This window comes from Leucoraja erinacea, chromosome 19, assembly GCF_028641065.1.
Source record: "Leucoraja erinacea ecotype New England chromosome 19, Leri_hhj_1, whole genome shotgun sequence".
Lineage (NCBI taxonomy): Eukaryota > Metazoa > Chordata > Chondrichthyes > Rajiformes > Rajidae > Leucoraja > Leucoraja erinaceus.
The window spans coordinates 19,739,195-19,753,658 of NC_073395.1; the positions used below are offsets into that span (position 1 = coordinate 19,739,195).

The window sequence follows — 14,464 nt, forward strand, 5'->3', positions numbered from 1 at the left end:
GGAAGAGGATTTTTGCCTTGTTGAACCTTTTTGAAGCTTGTTTATTTTTTAATTTCATATTAAATATTTAGAATCACATCAAGTTGAAACAGGGTTTTTAAGATTGGCAGGTTTGCATTCATCTGAAATCCTACTTCAATCTAATGTTGCCAGACTGCATCTTGTTTGACCTCATTCACTGAAACCCTTTCCTAGCCTTTGTTTTGGGTTTGAATATTCTCCCCCACTCCTTGCTGACGTTCCTAGTTTCACCTGTAAATCTGAGGTCTCACTTTCAATTAAAGATAATTATCTCAAAATGCTGGAGCAACTCAGCAGGTCAGACAGCATCTCTGGAGAAAAGGAATAGGTGACGTTTCGGGCCGTGACCCTTCTTCAGATTGAGTGTCAGAGGAGAGGGAAACTAGAGATATGAAAAGGTACAGAACAAATCGCAGCCGATTTCCAGGGGAGTGGGAATCATTTCCCTCTTCCCTGACTGTCTGAATAAGGGTCTGGACCCGAAATGTCACCTGTTCCATTTCTCCAGAGATTTCAGCTTTGACCAGCTGAGTTACTCGAGCATTTTGTGTCTATCTTTGATGTAAACCAACATCTGCAGTTTATTCCTACACAAGCAGATATCTGGAATAGACGGGTTGTCTTCTGAGGAGAGGTTGGCTGGTCTATGTTTGTATATACTGGAATAAAGAGCGAGAGATGAAGATAGAAGATAAAAGATCCAGAGGGGTCTTGACAAGATGGATGTGAAGAACTTTGTGGTAGAATTGAGAACTTACGAGTCACTGTTTAAAAAAAACAAGGTTTGCCACAGAAGAAAATGGAGCGTTATTGAAGGAATTTAATTGGTTACATTAAAGAAATTGTGTTATGAATTTTGAAAAAAAGTAGTGAAAGTTATAATTTCCTTTAAAAATGGCAACGCTTGTAATTCCAATTATCAATTTGAAATAAATGTTTATATTTCGGTCAGTATGTACTTGAGGTCTGCTCTAACTTCTGAAATTTGGGAACACAATTTTAGAAGATTGAGGGGGGATCTTATGGAAACTTACAAAATTCATAAGGGGTTGGACAGGCTAGATGCAGGAAGATTATTCCTGATGTTGGTGAAGTCCAGAACTAGTTTAAGGATAAGAGGGAAGTTTTTTAGGACTGACATGAGAAAATCATTTTTTACACAGGGAGTGGTGAATCTGTGTAATTCTCTGCCACAGAAGGTAGTTGAGGCCAGTTCATTGGCTATATTTAAGAGGGAGTTAGATGTGGCCCTTGTGGCTAAAGGGATCAGGGGGTATGGAGAGAAGGCTGGGATGGGATACTGAGTTGTATTCTTCTTCTTATCGAGTCCACACACAAGATTAGAAGTTGTTCAGCCAGAGCTGAACACACTTCTCGGCATCTGCACAATGGTGTCTGTCTTGCGCGTCTTGTGCGTGGTGGTGGAAAGATTGGTTGAAACAGGGCCGCGACGTGAACGCTCTTTCCTTGACCCCACTGAGTTGTATGATCAGCCATGATCATATCGAATGGCGGTGCAGGCTCGAAGGGCCGAATGGCCTACTCCTGCACCTATTTTCTATGTTTCAATTATTGCTCAGTTCACAAATTGAATAATTAGTCAGTAGTGTGGTAGCAGCAACAGTAGTTGAAGAATGGTAGTAGCTGACGAAGGGTCTCGGCCCGAAATGTCATCTATTCCTTCTCTCCATAGATGCTGCCTCACCCGTTGAGTTTCTTCAGCATTTTTGTCCAGCAGCAACATGAATGTATTTAAATACATTGGAAAATAATTTAAAATTTGGATGTTGAATTTGAAATATCTTTGCAGTTTGACAAAGCCAAATAGCTTGGTATATTTGCCTAAATGAAATCAACGTTAGCAATGTGTGCAATTGATGGAAGAATGGAGCACAGTGCATTTGATATTCCCCACAAAAGCAGGTGTGAGAGGGCTGCAATCTCTAATCATATCTCCAGGTAAACCACTTCCTCTGCTTGTTTCTGTCCTACTGCTCTTCAAAGCCATAAATACTCTTTACATTGCTCATTTTTCTCCTAAATGTTTTTGATTACCGTGTTTCCAAAGTGAGGTTCAAATATCCATGCTCTTGACAACACTTTAATTTGGTTAACCAAAAAACATCTTTACTTCCGTCTGTGAATTCTGCATTGCACTGTGTTTTTGAATAGAGCATAGTAACATAATCATACTCTTGTTAATTTAACTTGATTAAATGTATTTAAAGATCAAAAGAATAAAAGTATTAGATGTTTCTTACATTAACAGCTACGGTTTGCAAAATCATTGGCAAAAACAAGGAACAAAGTATTTGCAACCTATTCTAACTGAGTGCAGTAGTATGCCAACTAATCAAGAATTACAGGCAGATGTAAATTCATCTAAAACGTGCTTTGAAAAATTTATTGTGGTATGTCAGAGGAGGGATCTTATAGAAACTTACAGAATTCATAAGGGGTTGGACAGGCTAGATACAGGAAGATTGTTCCCGATGTTGGGGAAGTCCAGAACAAGGGATCACAGTTTAAGGATAAGGGGGAAATCTTTTAGGACCGAGATGAGAAAAACATTTTTCACACAGAGTGGTGAATCTCTGGAATTCTCTGCCACAGAAGGTAGTTGAGGCCAGTTCATTGGCTATATTTAAGAGGGAGTTAGATGTGGCCCTTGTGGCTAAAGGGATCAGGGGGTATGGAGAGAAGGAAGGTACCCGATACTGAGTTGGATGATCAGCCATGATCATATTGAATGGCGGTGCAGGCTCGAAGGGCCGAATGGCCTACTCCTGCACCTATTTTCTATGTTTCTATGTTAACAGAGATTTGTTAAATTTAAGAAATGGTTCATTTCGGAAAGCCACCAAGAGCCACCTGGAGAAAACAACTAAGTGGCGTTTTAATTCAGGCTTCTCAGCCAACTAAATAACTGTTACAGCTTTGTTTACAGTTCAGCCACACTAAGAGCAAATTTGTGAGAGTGGAACTAATTTTTAATTACTTTAGAGATGCGAGAAGTTCAAGTTAAAGCTGCCTTTCCTGTGATATTTCTATTGTCAAAGCTGGTCAAGGACTGTAAGTATAATTTGGAGCTATGCATTGCATTCTAAGAAAGGTTGGAAGACTTGTATGTTGATTGATCTCGTCTATAGACAATTCTCAGGTTCTTAGTGTGGAAAAGCTTGAAAAATAATTTCCACGGGGAACATCTTGAATTGAATTGAATAAATTTTATAAGCCAAATATGTATAAATAAATGGAATTTGCTTTGGTGCTTTTCTCGCAAGTAACAACACGATATACAGTAGATAATTAAAAATAAAACATTAATTTAAACATGTGACCAATTATATAAAATACCAAAACAAATGGCGGCTATAGACCTTTGGCTGTTGAGTAGAGCTACTGCTCGTGGAAAAAAAGCCGTTTTTATGTCTGGCTGTGGCGTCTATGACAGTGCAGAGTCACCTTCCAGAGGGAAGTGCTTCAAAGAGTTTGTGACTAGGGTGAGAGGAATCAGAGATGATCTTACATGGTCTCTTCCTGGCCCTTGCAGTGTACAGTTTGTCGATGGGGGGAAGGTTGCAGCCAACAACCTTCTCGGCCGATCGAACAATGAAGCCTCCGGATGTCGTGCTTGGTGGCTGAGCCAAACCAGACCATGATGGAGAAGGCGAGGACAGACTCTATGATGGCTGTATTAAACTGGGCCAATATTGCCTATGGCAGATTGTGTTTTCTCAGCTGCCACCAGAAGTACATCCTCTGTTGGGTCTTTTTGACTGTAGAGTTGATGGTGGCCCCCCCATTTAAGGTCCCTGGAGATGATGGTTCCAAAGAACTTAAATGCCTCCACAGATGTGACGGCGGTGTTGTTGATGGTGAGTGGGACTCCTATAGTCTACAACTATTTCCACCGTCTTAAGAGCATTGAGCTCCATGTTACGAAGGCACCAGGACACCAGCTGCGTCTCATCCTGTCTGTAGGCAGATTCCTCCCCATCCTGGATCAGTCCAATCAGGGTTGTGTCGTCCGCAAACTTGAGAAACTTGACAGAGGAGTCTGTGGAGGTGCAGTCGTTGGTGTAGAGAGAGTAAAGGAGAGGGGAGAGTACGCAGCTTTGCGGTGCTCCTATGCAGAGGGTCTGCAGGTCCGAGATGTGCTTTCCCAGCCTCACATTCTGCTTCCTGTCTGTCAGGATGTTGGTGATCCACTGACTGAGGGGTTCAGGCACAGTCAACTTGGAGAGTTTGGAGTGTAGTAGATCTGGCACAATGGTGTTGATTGCAGAGCTAAAATCCATAAACAAAATCCTTGCATAGGTCCCCTGGCGATCTAGGTGCTGGAGGATGAAGTGCAGGCCGAGGTTGACTGCGTCATCCACTGATCTATTTGCCCGGTATGCAAACTGCAGGGGGTCCACTTGAGATATTTTTCAGGTAAGCCAGCACAAGTCTTTCAAGGGTCTTCATGATTACAGATGTCAGTGCGACAGGCATGTAGTCATTAAGACCAGTAATCCTTGGCTTTTTGGATAGGGGAACAATAGTGGAGACTTTGAAACAGGCAGGGACAGTGCAGGTTTACAGGGACCGATTGAAAATGTCTGTGTAGACTGGTGCTAGTTGTTTGGCACAGAGCTTGATCTTTGCCTCTGCTCTTGGGGTTGACAAATCCCTGGGAAAACAGAGTAGGATATCGCCATTATAATACCATGGTTACTTCACCTATCCGCTTATTGGCCTTTCTCCCCCTTCTTCCCCCCTCCGCTTATCCATCTCCCTACATCTTTCAATCCGCTTTTTGGTCTCCCACCTCCTGCCTGTTATCCCTCCCTTCCTCTCTGTCCACCTGTTGGTGATCCTCAATCTCTGGTCAGTTTGCCTTGGTTACCGTACTAAAGTATGACAGTGGCATCTGTTCCAATAGTAAAATGAGCACTAAATATTTACATATTGACAATTTGAAACATTTTGAGTGTTGAATATAGTCTTGCTCCCTTTTTTCTATTGCAGCGTTTTATACCCCACATAGAACCGATTTATAAAACTTTGCAATACAAATCTCACTCCACTCACTAGATTGAGTTATTTTTGTAGGATGCGTCATGGCACTGCTTTTTCTCAAATAGCTTGGCAAAACCTTTTCTCTGAAGAGTGTTTGTGCAAGTTGAGTGATAATGACCATTAACTGTTTTGAATATCCTTAAGATCTTGACTACTGTTTCATAAAGATTATTCGTGTTGTGCAATGTCATGGACTAAAATATGAATTGACATCTATATTACTAAAAGTCTGTTCTTGACCGGTTTTGGCTTTCTGTGCTCCGATTTCCGAGAGTACAAAGCTTTGATCATTTGTTCATTACTGTTCCTTCTCCATTTGGAAATATGGGTTCAAGTTAGAGAAGTTGGAATGTGAAAAATTAGGGCTGCAAATCTGAGATTGGTATTTTTAAATTAATATATGCATGATCTGACTCCTGGATTCAAAATATTGGCAAGTAAACTAAATAACTGAGGGAGGAATGCAGTTTCTCTACCAAGACCACAGTTACCAAACTAATACCATGTTTACTTAGTTTATGAAGAGCATGTGGTGTTGTTTAAGAGTATTTTTGTAAGTTGGTGTGCTTAAATTTGTTTGACTTTGCCATCTATAGTAAATATTGAGACAGTTTTTTTCATATCTTTCGTAGGCATGTATAGATGATAATTTGGATATGGTGAAATTCCTGGTGGAACACTCTGCAAATATTAACCAGCCAGATAATGAAGGTTGGATACCACTACACGCAGCTGCCTCTTGTGGATATACCGATATAGCACTGTAAGTACTGGCCATTCCGGCTTTAAACTTGCGTCACATTTTTTAAAAATGTCATATGGTATTATAAAAATCTGACGGAGAGGCAAACCTTGAACCAAATGTGGAAACTATTGTAAAGTGGGATGGGAGTTCCACCTCAACTACCGTATCCGCTGGTAGTTGAGGTGAATACAGTATCCAACAGTATCCGCTGTTCCAGGTGTCAACATCTCTACATTGGCGAGACCAAACGCAGGCTCGGCGATCGTTTCACTGAATACCTCCGCTCAGTCCGTCTTAACCTACCTGATCTCCCGGTGGCTCAGCACTTCAACTCCCCCTCCCATTCCCAATATTACATTTCTGTCCTGGGCCTCCTCCATTGTCAGTGTGAGGCCCAGTGCAAATTGGAGGAACAGCACCTCGTATTTCGCTTGGGTAGTTTACATCCCAGCGGTATAAACATTGACTTCTCTAACTTCAAGTAACCCTTGCTTTCCCTCTCTATCCTATCCCCCTTCCCAGTTCTCCCACCAGTCTTACTGTGTCCAACTACATTCTTTCTTTGTCCCGCCCAATCCCCTGACATCAGTCTGAACAAGGGTCTCGACCCGAAACATCACCCATTCCTTTTCTCCAGAGATACTGCCTCACCCGCTGTGTTACTCCAGTCTACCTTTGATTTAAACCAGCATCTGCATTTCTTTCTCACACATTAATTTTCTGCATTCAGTCGCCATTACTTGTATCAAATAATTGCCTATTTCATTTAATTTCTGGGATCCAGGCATCAACAGCATAGTTAACGTTGATTGCCCATCCCTAATTTGTCTTGATAAGATGCTGGCCGAGAAGCTCCAAAGTCCGTCTGGTGAAGGTGCTCCCACACTGCTGTTGGTGACAGAGTTTCAGGATTTTGCCCCGTACCAACACTGGAACAGTGATACATATCCAGGGCAGGAGGGTGTATGCTACCATGTTGCTGAAGCCCCTTTCCACAATGGATCAGGCCAAACGTTATTAAAATGGTGACTTATTTCATTAACCCAAAGTATACACTCAGTCCTTGTAGTGGGATTTGCATCGGGTGTTTCTGGTTCTCATTAAATTAACACTGACTCAAGGTGACGTAGAAATTTAAGCGGCTCTCAAACCCAACTTAAACTGGAATTCACTAGTTCCATAACTTATGTAATAATAGGCAAAATAACAAGGCAAATGGAATTCACTTTCATCAAATTTGAGAAAATAAGTTTCAGTGATCTTGTAAAAGTGCAAGCAAGCATTAAGCGCTGAGTATCCAACACTTACCAGCCTATAAAAGGAAATGAAGTCACAAGAATCCCACAGGAGTTCAAAATTGTAATCAATATTCAGACTGGCGGGATTTTGTTCACCATACATCTCAGCCACTTCTCAAAGCAGCCACTATTTATAGCCTACCCAACGACTTCACATTGAGCTTTCCACATGAAATTTCAGGAATGTCCTTCAATAATTTCATCATAATGTGTCTTATGGGATGGACTTTTCAAACCATGCTAGTAAAATACAAATGTTATTAACATCCTTTAATGTTTGGAAGGAACCATGCCAAGTTGCACAAATCTTAAAACCATGTTTGCACACTAATGAATTAATCAATGCCTTTGGTCACCATTGACCAGAAACTCAACTGGACTAGCCGCAAAAAAGATGGAAGGCTGAGCATCCTGCAATTAATGACTCTTCCCCTTCATACCAATCAATCCTCTACCTACAAAGGCACAGGTCAGCACTTTCCTGGATGAGCATAGCTCCAGCAATGCTTGCGGGCTCATTAATATCTTGGATAAAATTGCCCGCTTGCAGGTACACTATCCACCAAATACTCATTGCCTTCACCACAGAGCTCTGCAGCTTCAATATATACCATTCTTTATCGGACTTCACTGTTATATCTTGCACTAAATGGTGTACCCTTTATCTGTGCACTGTGGATGGCTTGATTGTATGCATGAATAGTCGGTAATTTGACTGGATAGCACACGAACAAAAGCTTTCCATTGTATCCAGGTATCTGTGACAATATACTAAACATTTTTTAAAAATCAGAAGGAAAAAGGCAGAAGAATCCTAGTCTTGTAAAGGCAAAAGATTTCAATGTTTAACTTGTAGATGGATTGGTTTCATGGTGAACAATGAAAGGATTAAGCTTGGTGTTCTCTTTTTATTAATTAAAAACAATATATACATATTTTATTATTTATTTCGAACAGAATAAAAGAATAAAAAGCAAGTGTGAAACAGCATACAAAAAACAAAACAAAAATATTTATAAAGTGTCATAAACAATATCTAAAAATAAATGAAATCGTATGTGTCCAAAAAGGAACAGGAAGAAGCCAAAGCTTATTAATTCCCACTCCTTATTCAACTGTTTGTAATTATATTATACAAATTTAGCAGCTATATGTACACCATATGTACACCAGCCACTATATGTACACCAAATTATTTACATTTAAACACTAATCAAATATTTACAATGCCATACAAAAAAGAAAAAACGAAAAAGAAAAGAAAAAACTCTCATATACTATACAGTATCTTATATATACAACCCATCACTATAATCACCCTTCCCAATACAATCAGTATAACAAATATCCCACTCACAAGCACCTATCCTCATCCCAATATCATTTTAAACAAGTGTTTTTGTACATCTTTTTAAACTGAATTATGTTTGTGCTAAGTTTTATCTCCTGTTCCACACCATTCCACAAATTCACACCACAGATTGCTATTCACATACTTTTAAGAGTTGTTCTGACATTTAGTTTTTTTAAATTATGTTCCCCTCTCAAATTATACCCACCCTGTCTTTCCATAAACAGTTTTTGTATATTTCTTGGAAGTAAATTATTTCTTGCTTTGTACATGAATAAGTTGCAATCGCCTCCATTGGCAAGATCCACATTATTGACAACGTGGATCTGGCCAATGGAACAGATTGCAACATACTTTTCTGTGTAACAGGTGAAGCAGGACTGGAGAGGTTTGTGATAATCATCTGATTGTCTTTCTTTGATATACAGTAGGGGGAACCTTGCACAAAGATGTGCCTTTTCTTGTTTTAAAAGAGCAGAAACATTTTAAAAGCAGGAAATATTTGAAGGGTGGGAGCCATGGCTATGTAAATAGTCTGGATAGGTCACACACCATATATGTAGTAATGTTGGTGAATATTGTGGGATAAATAATGGTGACATGGGAAGAATTTCTGTGTTTTAAATAGTGACCTAGAATTATTTTTATATTTTTGTATGAAATGCAGTTTGTGTGAAAGATTTTACCCTGAAAATGAAATAGCGCGAGGAAGTAGTTGAGGCGGGTACAAATAGCAACATTTAAAATATGGTTATTCCACAAGGTAGGGTACTGTCCAATTCACCTCAATGAAGGACTTTGTCTATAGAACTGATGAGCTACATGAGATACAATGCTGTGAACTCTATTCTGAACTTTGTATTTTCCCCTTTGCTCTATCTTTTGCACTTGAGTTTGATGTGATTGTATTTACGTATACTATATCTGAATGGATAGCATGAAATATAGCAGATCGAGCAAAGTTTTACACTGTACCTCAGCGCATGTGACAATAAACCTAAACATTTGAGAAGGTAGTGTTGAGGCTAAGGCAGAATCCTCCATGATCTTAACTGCAGAGCCGGCTCGAAGGGCCAGCTGGTCTGCTGCTTGTTCTGCTGTAGTGCATAAATGCATCACCTTAGAACATAAGACCACAGAACAGTAAAGACCCGGACCCAGGGGAGGGCTTCTGCTCCCCAATGCCTCAACATCCTTCCTGTAATGGGCGATCAAAAATCCACTCAATAACTGCCTAACCCAAGTGTTCTACACCTATAACATAACTTTCTGACATTTTTATTCGATGCCCAATAAATGAAGGCAGACATGCAATATTCTTTCTAGACCACCATATCTCATTCTGTTGCCACTTTCTGAGAGCAGTGGACTTGGATCCCAAGATCTCTCTACACATAAATGGTCTTAAGGTCCTACTATATACATTCCCCTTACATTTGCCCTTCCATCGGACAACAGCTTAAATTCCATCTGCCCTTTTCTGTGACCGATCTATATCTTGCTGTATTTTTTGAGAATCTTTTTACTCTCCACAACTGCCAATTTTTGTGTTGTCTGCACAATTACTAATCAGGCCATCTACATTTTTGTCGTAGTTATTTATATATATATATATATAATATCACTTCAGGATTACTGTTCAGCAGCTGCAGGCTCTTGCAAATTGTTTCCTAATGTTGTATTTAAAAGTCCAATGGTCTACATTTATGGCTCTGCTAGGAGTTAGCAACATAAACCTGATGCCGCGATATGTATTTGGAGCAAACTAGATTCCTTAAAACAGCTATCTTTTCTGCATGTTTCATGTTGCCTGTGATGTAATGAAGAATGGACTAACTCTGAAAATGACAACCATAATAGGCCTTTGGTTGTTCTAACTTGGAACTAAGCCAGCTCACAACCTTTTAAGCATTGGCAGAAGATTTTTTTTAACCCAGGGAACCTCTCTTGACTTAGGGCAGATGCTTACAGACCCAAGAAATTATTTTGGCATACAAAATAACAAGACTAAAGTTTTTAAATGTTTTAATCGCACTCCTTAAATAGATGACAACTAGTTATATTGTAAGTGTGAGGTCACGGAGCACTTACAATTGGGGGAAACTGATACTAAAAGGCAAATGCTAGGAAGCCAAATGTTCAGTATATTCTGAGCAGATCAGGCAGCATCTGTGGAAGGGGAACATCTAACTGACCACCAGCCCTGAAGTATTCAGTGCATTTACTTACGCTGCCAAAGTGTTTCAACTGCTTTAATTTTGAGTGAAACTGGCTCTTTTTATCCTTAGTCAAATAGCACGGAAGCAGGCCATTCAGCCCAACTATTCTGACCAAGATGCCCAATTTCAACAAATCCCATTTTCCTGCATATACCACTCAGGGGCTCTGTGCCGTCAGTGATCTGAATAAGCGAGTTCGGTAGTCTGACTGCGCATGCCCAGGTCATAGGTCACTCGCAATAAACATTCTCGGCAGTTGTGCTGCTGCATGTATACAGACCTGCGTTTCAGCTGTAGTCAGGATCGAGCCCCGGGTCTCCGGTGCTGCAAGCAATGTTGAATTGCTTCTTGACTGTCCCTGTACCCTCCCGAGTGTCCCATCCATGTCCGGGGGCGGCCGGAGACCCTGGACTGACACAACACTGGCCTGGAGCAGTGGTGGCCCAGGATTACAGCCTGCGCAGAGAAGAATACTGGCAGCAGCACAGTTGCCGAGAATGTTATCACAGGTGGCCTTTTACAAATCCCATGATTCCTTGCGTTTTTCAGAATACCGAACTCGCTTATTACAGAAATCCAACTTTATGCAATTTTCCCACATGCAGTTTCAAATAATTTTTCGAGCTAGATTAGTGACATTTTGAAGGGCAGAGAGGATAATATTTCATGTTGTTCATTAAAACTGAGATAAGCATAATGCATTAGATTAAGTATGGGTGATTTTTAGGTGGTAATTCAATGAAATGTAAGAATTATAGCAAGTGCATGCAGAGTGACACGATATGGATAACCGCAGAAAGTGAATGTTTTTCTCTTGGAAATAAATTGTCTCAGGAGATTCTCGGGAACAGAGCCCTTGTATAACCCAGCCTGCATTGATAGATATTGTATTATGTTCAAAGAATTGTCCTAAAATCACTATGTGGAAGAATAATGGCGCAGCGGTAGAGTTGCTGCCTTATAGTGCCTGTGACCCCAGTTCGATCCTGACTAAGAGTGCTGTCTCTAAGGAGTTTGCACGTTCTCCCTGTGATCGCTTGGGTTTTCTCCGGGTGCTCTGGTTTTCATCGACACTCTAAAGACGTGTAGGTTTCTAGGTTAATAGGCTTTGGTAAAATTGTAAATTGTCCCTTGTTTGTTTCCGATAGTGCTAATGTATGGGTGATTACTGGTCGATGTAGACTTGGTGGGCCGAAGGAATTTGCCAAGCAAGTTGCTAGTAATCTGACTTCTGTAGTAGGTTCAAAGATTCTTTGATTGATGTGTGCAGAGGGAGCGTACTGGATTTCTTTTCTCCCTGTACTGTTGTTCTCGAAGTTCTTAGTCTTTGTACCTCCTGTAAAGTACAGGTCCACCACTGATTTTCTGACAACTGGTGGTCCAGCACCTCCTTTAGACCGGACAAATTAGGAGAGCACACTTGAAATCCTCCCAGAAGTACCCCTGAAAATGTGGTGCCTAAGCCGGGTGAGGCGACTGATCTCAACCTCATTGGGACTTCCTTGGCTGATCCGTAGGTCAAATTTGCCCCCTGCGGTTAGAGTTTTGGAACTCCGGGCGGCCTGAGCTGGCTGATCCATTTGCACAGTCGACTTCTACGGCTGACTTTGCGGGCCAGAATCTCGGCCTCCTGGCGTCCTAGATGGACCGTTCCAGTACCATTGGACTCCCCTCGGAGGCCGTGACCTCGGATGATCTGGCAGAACAAAACCAAAGGTGCTGGAAAATGTTCCTGATGTTGGGGGAGCCCAGAACCAGGGGCCACAGTTTAAAAATAAGGGGTAAGCCATTTAGAACGGAGACGAGGAAACACTTTTTCTCACAGAGAGTTGTTTGTGGAATTCTCTGCCTCAGAGGGCAGTGGAGACCGGTTCTCTAGATACTTTTACGAGAGAGCTCTTAAAGTTAGCGGAGACAGGGGATATGGGGAGAAGGCAGGAACGAGGTACTAATTGTAGATGATCAGCCATGATCACATTGAATGGCGGTGCTTGGTCGAAGGGCCAAATGGCCTACTCCTGCACCTATTATCTATTGTCTATTGAAAAGCAGCGGTGGACCTGTTTTCATGTTTATTATGAATGAATGAATGAATGATATATTTTGAATGAATGATATCTTAATAAAAGGATTTGAGTATAGGCGCAGGGAGGTTCTACTGCAGTTGTACAGGGTCTTGGTGAGACCACACCTGGAGTATTGCGTACAGTTTTGGTCTCCAAATCTGAGGAAGTACATTATTGCCATAGAGGGAGTGCAGAGAAGGTTCACCAGACTGATTCCTGGGATGTCAGGACTGCCTTATGAAGAAAGACTGGATAGACTTGGTTTATACTCTCTGGAATTTAGGAGATTGAGAGTGGATCTTATAGAAACTTACAAAATTCTTAAAGGGGTTGGACAGGCTAGATGCAGGAAGATTGCTCCCGATGTTGGGGAAGTCCAGGACAAGGGGTCACCGCTTAAGGATAAGGGGGAAATCCTTTAAAACCGAGATGAGAAGAACTTTTTTCACACAGAGAGTGGTGAATCTCTGGAACTCTCTGCCACAGAGGGTAGACGAGGCCAGTTCATTGGCTATATTTAAGAGGGAATTAGATGTGGCCCTTGTGGCTAAGGGGATCAGAGGGTATGGAGAGAAGGCAGGTACGGGATACTGAGCTGGATGATCAGCCATGATCATATTGAATGGCGGTGCAGGCTCGAAGGGCCGAATGGCCTACTCCTGCACCTAATTTCTATGTTTCTATCTTTTATTTCGAACGATTAAAAAAAAAAGGAAAAGAAAAGATGAGAATGAATAAATAAAAGGAAAATTATATATATACATATATATATACATACACACATACATACATATACATGTACATATATACACACACATATACACACATACACATATACATAACATATATGTACATACATAAATTAAAAAAATGAATAGCCAATTTCAACATAATACACATTAGACTCGTTCGAAAAGGGATAGGAAGAAGCCTATGCTTGTCAAGTCCTACCCCCATTCTTCACCATTAACAAATGCAAAATTCAATGAAATAAACTAAACAGACAATTCAAATAAAACTACTCCAATCAAGCTATTAAGAAAAAAAGAACATAAAGAACAGGTTTTGAGATTGACGTTGGAGTGGGTGCCGAAATTAAGACAGGTTTAGGAACGTACTATACAAGGACATATTTTGGATGTGTGCATGGGAGCAGCTGTGTGGTGGCGAATCATTTGGACGCTGATCTCAACCTTACTTGCTATTAAAACCTGTTGCAGGAGCTTAGATTAGTGACCTTTTGAAGGGCAGAGAGGATAATGACATTCACTGTCGTGCATGTGTTGACTGAATTGTTGATAAGATGGAAGAAAAGAAAATGACTACTCAAGGGTTATTAGTCAGGTATGCAGCTTCAGATGTCCCGCTGAGTAGTTTTGAAAAGTTTATTAGGATCTGTATTTTTGGGCCAGTTACCATGGTACTTCTGTCGATTTAATAGTATCTCCAAGTGTCATCCACAAAGACCATTTCTAGGAGAGGTTTTTGTGCTGTAGCAGAATGTAGACAGGAGCCTGGGGAGGTGTGATATTTAAAAATAATTTTGTTACATAAATGACTGAGCTGTTACATACATGACTCGGTTAAGACAGTGGCACAAATTTGTAGAGCACCAAACAAAAGTGTAGATGGGATCCTTAAATGTGCTCTTATGGTACAATTCTCTTTCAGTATTTAAGTTGTCAGTGATTGGCATCACG

General features: G+C 40.8%; 1 protein-coding gene across 6 annotated transcripts in view; it reads left to right on the forward strand.

Moving 5' to 3' along the window:
• Positions 1–14,464, forward strand: part of ppp1r12a (protein phosphatase 1, regulatory subunit 12A) — a 125,490-nt gene that overhangs the window by 31,711 nt on the left and 79,315 nt on the right. For all 6 annotated transcript variants that reach the window (XM_055650543.1, XM_055650545.1, XM_055650544.1 and 3 more), the window contains exon 2: positions 5,718–5,848. In XM_055650543.1, the coding sequence (XP_055506518.1) occupies positions 5,718–5,848 (131 nt within the window). The remainder of the gene's footprint in view (positions 1–5,717; positions 5,849–14,464) is intronic.